Source organism: Dendroctonus ponderosae, unplaced genomic scaffold (assembly GCF_020466585.1).
Source record: "Dendroctonus ponderosae isolate FM_Combo_2020 unplaced genomic scaffold, Dpon_F_20191213v2 Dpon_F_20191213_4, whole genome shotgun sequence".
Classification (NCBI taxonomy): domain Eukaryota; kingdom Metazoa; phylum Arthropoda; class Insecta; order Coleoptera; family Curculionidae; genus Dendroctonus; species Dendroctonus ponderosae.
The window spans coordinates 16,373,363-16,377,858 of NW_026018611.1; the positions used below are offsets into that span (position 1 = coordinate 16,373,363).

Below are 4,496 nucleotides of genomic sequence, written 5' to 3' on the forward strand. Positions count from 1 at the left end.
CCTACGTTCGGTTGCAGGCTGTATGTCTACATCGTCTTTTCTTGATGCTCTTGAGTCTGAAGAACGCGTCTATACAATGTTTTTTCCTTCGTGTATTTAACTTCGTCTGCTGCTTCCTACCCTAAAGATCTGTGCGGTATTTCCATTGCCTACTACGCTCCATTAGTCTGACCTCAGACGATGCCCGCGCCGAAGGACTGTATCCACACAAATTAATTGTATCTTTTTAGCACTGGACCTAGTTTCATTCTGTATTTTTCTAGAAATCTGCAGGTTCTAAGCATTAATATTAGAAAAAAGGAAGTACTGCTGTCGTTAGGAACTATTTTGTTCACTACATTTGATACATCGTTCTTACTTTTTCTTAAAATAAACGTTTTTCAACCGGCAGGTTATGTTTTCTAACAGCTGATTGCTGTTGGATACGAATGTCTACATGCCTTGCAGACAATTTGTGGATTAAATACACATCCCGACCTGTTAGTTCCTCGATTCTAATGATAAGTTAGCATTTTAAGTGTCTGCAGGTCACGTCGCACAATTTTCTCCTGTAGCGGATTGCTTTAAAGAAGACTGTGCATAGTTAAAGAGGGGTGAAAACTCTTAACAGAGAGGCAATGTCATTGAGCTAGTGTTCGCTACCTAAGACTCGCCTACTTGACTTAAAGATGTGAGAGCCAGTATTTTCGAATGCCTTTATTTGGCACTCAAAGTGGACTGTATTTATTTTATAATTATAATGACGACCACTGGGTGTTTTTTACGATACTTTATTTGTGCCTTTTTATAATCGGGGCTCTATCAACAACTACCTTTTTGTTTACAAACAACAACCGTTGCTACTGGTATCTCAAGCTTCAATTATTTTAATTCTTTTAACAGCACTAACGATTACCGATTCCTTTACAGCCAGTATGAAAGAGAAAACTTGCTGTGTATTATTGTAATTCTGTATATTTTTGACTGCGAAACATTAAATCTAACAGCTAAAGTTTCATGTGAGTTATGAGGAACGGATCTTGCATACTAAGTTTTACAACTTTCCAGTCATAATAACACACTACCTACTTTCAGGAATACCTTCAGTCGAAGTCGAAAGTTGTGGCTCAGTTTTAGGTCTGTAAAATTATGTTTATATGCATGTGATTATATATAAATTACAGGAATTTGTAGTTATTTTGTGCTCAAGTGGTAGCTTGGTATATCAGCTCCGACAGATATTTTCTAATTTTTCGGGACTCCGTTACTTTAACTATTTTGCGATAAGTACTGTATTATTACAGTACCTTATGGCCAAGAGCTGTATAGAGCCATTTTAATTATTCCCATCAAGAAAATAACAACTGCATACAAAGGCACCAGGACCAGGATCTATAGAGTTCACCTACAAATCATTTTCAAGTATAACATACGGTATGCCAACAACAACATAAGATTTACTAAGCGTACCGACTTTGCCCATCGATTTCGTGTGGGTGGGTCTTTTGGAAAGCGGAAAAACGAACATTTTCACGATCATTATAATTTATATATTCAGGAGCCCACACACATAACCTTTATTCTATAACATTTAAATACAAATAACAGGTTTTAACACAGTTACTAATAGGAAACCTGCTATCCGTTCACATCAAGTTTGAGGTTACCAAGACATTTTCGTCGAAAATAAAGAAAACTGCTAATAATTACGTTATGATTTCAGTGCAGAATCGTTACTAAGACACTCCTAAATGCAAATACATACCTTAGAATGCTTCTTTTTCTTCACTGTTAAGATAATCAGCACACTTTGGAAACTTCGTGTTTTTTGCTTAGATGCAGTCCCTGAATCTGTCTAATTTGTGACGTCACCACTTAAGGAGCTTATTTGTTATGTAGGCTCGACCCGTTTAGTAAGAATTTTGCGGTTTATTACACAATGAATAAAATAAAATAATAAGACTATTTTTCTAAACTTTCGGTTGGTCGACTTCTAGAGAATTCTAGGCGAAGCAATGTTTCCTTGCTTCCATGGACCGCACGCCCCTGTATCGAGAACATAAACCCGTTTTTTTCTTTAAATCTAAGGCTCTCTAATTTTTATGATTGCCCTTATGAATTGAATATGCACTGTTCAATTTGTTTAACAGCACAACGTGAAGGTTTTGTTTTTGTGGGCATTGAATGGCAAATGTGTCACAAGTTTATGATTTAACTTTACCCCATTCTTTTTGTAATACTCAACTTTACATAAATTTACCCTTATTTTTAATACTGAATAAGATAAAATTATCAAAATTGGGGGTATCAATTTTGAAAAATGGAATTTTTGCCGTTTTCTCAACGTCAATTTGAAACTCATTTTTTACTTTGATGGTAGTTCGGCAACATGGCTGACCAATATGCGATTTTCGGCTGCGCGTACCTTGCGCGCGGGCATGTGCGCGTGCCACAGCAGACTGTAGGGTAAAGAATTACCGAAGATATATAACTTTATGATAGCACTAAAAGTTACGAAGGTACCTTATAGAAGTCTCGAAGATATAGTACAGGGACCCTGTACAGTTTTAATCAGCTTTGGCCGCTAGAGGGCCAAATTTGAAATTGGTTGATTGGGCACGAATCTGACCATTGAAAAATGGTCAGATTCGTGCTCTCTTGCTCTGGTTGGTGCAGGCTGGTCTTTGCACCAACGAGAGAGGGGGCGTGGCTTAGGCTATTTACTGACTGAAACTGCCAGGGGTTTACGCCACGGCTGAAATTATCCAGACTAGGTCGCAGCAAAAGAGGTTTTTGGCTTCCATTCAGGAAGACCGTTTTTCTTTATTCAATGCCCCTCGAAGAAATATCCTGACGCTGTCGTACGTATGGCTAGCTGAAGAGTGCCCATGTTAGAGTACTGTCCAGGTAATAGACGACTTAGCGCGCCTATTTAGATAATGGGCAAAGGAAGCAACCGGCCGAACATCTGACAAAATGTTGTTATTTTATTTGTGCCTATACCAATCTGAATGTTGACAGCATTTGTTTTTGCGTTTTCACAGAAACCAAACAGAAACAACGGATATGTGGACGAAACGCTGTTCAACCAGAATAAACGCGATGGCTGACATAATAAATATTAATGCAAAACGCGCCCTGCGGGTGATTTTCTGTAACGAAGGACCAATATGTTTTATGGCCACATGCATGATGGAATATTGCACTGTACTGATACCATCCAACATTGTCGCCTTAACTGCAGATCGAGGGTTATCTGTGATTAGTGCCGTATCTGAAAAGACAGGAGTGCCCGTTCCAAAAATTGGCTCTCCTCCAGTTTGGGGCTTTGTTGGTTGTAATGAATATGTTGATGAATCCAGTATTATATTTAAAGCTCATATACTGAAACCGTACAAGAGGTGAGTGTTTAGTCGGAGCAGTGACGAATCAAGCGTTAAAAATTATTTTTTTTAAATGTGTAAATCTTAATCTGTGTTTTCTCAACAAACCACGTTTATGAAAGACATTTTGGTATTATTTTCTTATTTATTTTTTGTCACTTATCAGAACTTACTTGACTAAAAACTGAAAAGTTGTCTTAAAATCTCCCTGAATCCTATATTTTTCCGGTATGGTCTCCTTGTTTTTTTTTGTTGAAGTAATATCTTCTTATGGCACGGTCCAAGCCCATCGGAATGCGACGCGGTTATGACGAGCATAAATAAAGACTAGTACCCAGTTCTCTCTGACGGCTTCACCAATTTTGATGAAATTTTGTATGTATGTTCAGTAGGTCTGAGAATAGGTTGTTATCTATTTTTTATACTCCTAAATAATATGGGTGCTGCCATAAACCCCTATCTTTTAATAGCGATATTAGTAATTCAATAAATTTTGACACGAGCGATAGATGGCGACACTGATTGGTTCCCTCCCTTGGTGTTTTAGTGCAGGTTTCGCGGTCCCTACTGAAGCTTGGGATGAGGGCTTGGTTTGGAAAGTCCAAAACATCCACAAACTACCCCTAACTTTCGTTCAGTTTGTGGCAAACTTTGAAGTTTTATAACCTGATAACTAAAGCCATGCTAATAACTAGAAAAACAGTCAACACAAACACTCCAAAACTAACACTGAACAACACGCAAATCGAATACACAAAGGCAGTCAAATATCTTGGCATAATAATAGACTCTAAGCTAGACTTCTCTCAACACATAAACAAAAGTATTAAAACAGAAATTCAAACTGCCGCCTACCTACACCCTCTTCTTAATCGCAAAAACACACTCTCACTACAAAACAAAACTCTAATTTACAAACAAGTGATCAGAGCACAAGTTTGATACGGGGCACCTGTCATCAGCCAAATATGCAATTTTTTTTTTGTTTGCCCGGCGGCTGGAGGAATAAAAATCTTCGCGAAGACACCAAGTGTTCCGAACCCTGGGTAGTGTTGGATTCTTACCAACTAAAAAACCCCCTTTTTTGGTACTACGAGTTTTCGGGAGTTATCCTTTAAAACTTGTAGTCCTCTC

The 4,496-nt window shown here is 38.0% G+C and overlaps 1 protein-coding gene across 1 annotated transcript in view; it reads left to right on the forward strand.

Annotated features, from left to right (window-relative positions):
* Nucleotides 1-3,023: 3,023 nt before the first annotated feature.
* LOC109536888 (putative malate dehydrogenase 1B) overlaps nt 3,024-4,496 on the forward strand; it is a gene marked incomplete at its 5' end in the record, with an annotated part of 6,410 nt that continues 4,937 nt past the window's right edge. Inside the window, 1 exon segment of the mRNA XM_019903335.2 lies at nt 3,024-3,380. Coding sequence (XP_019758894.2) covers nt 3,024-3,380 — 357 coding nt within the window.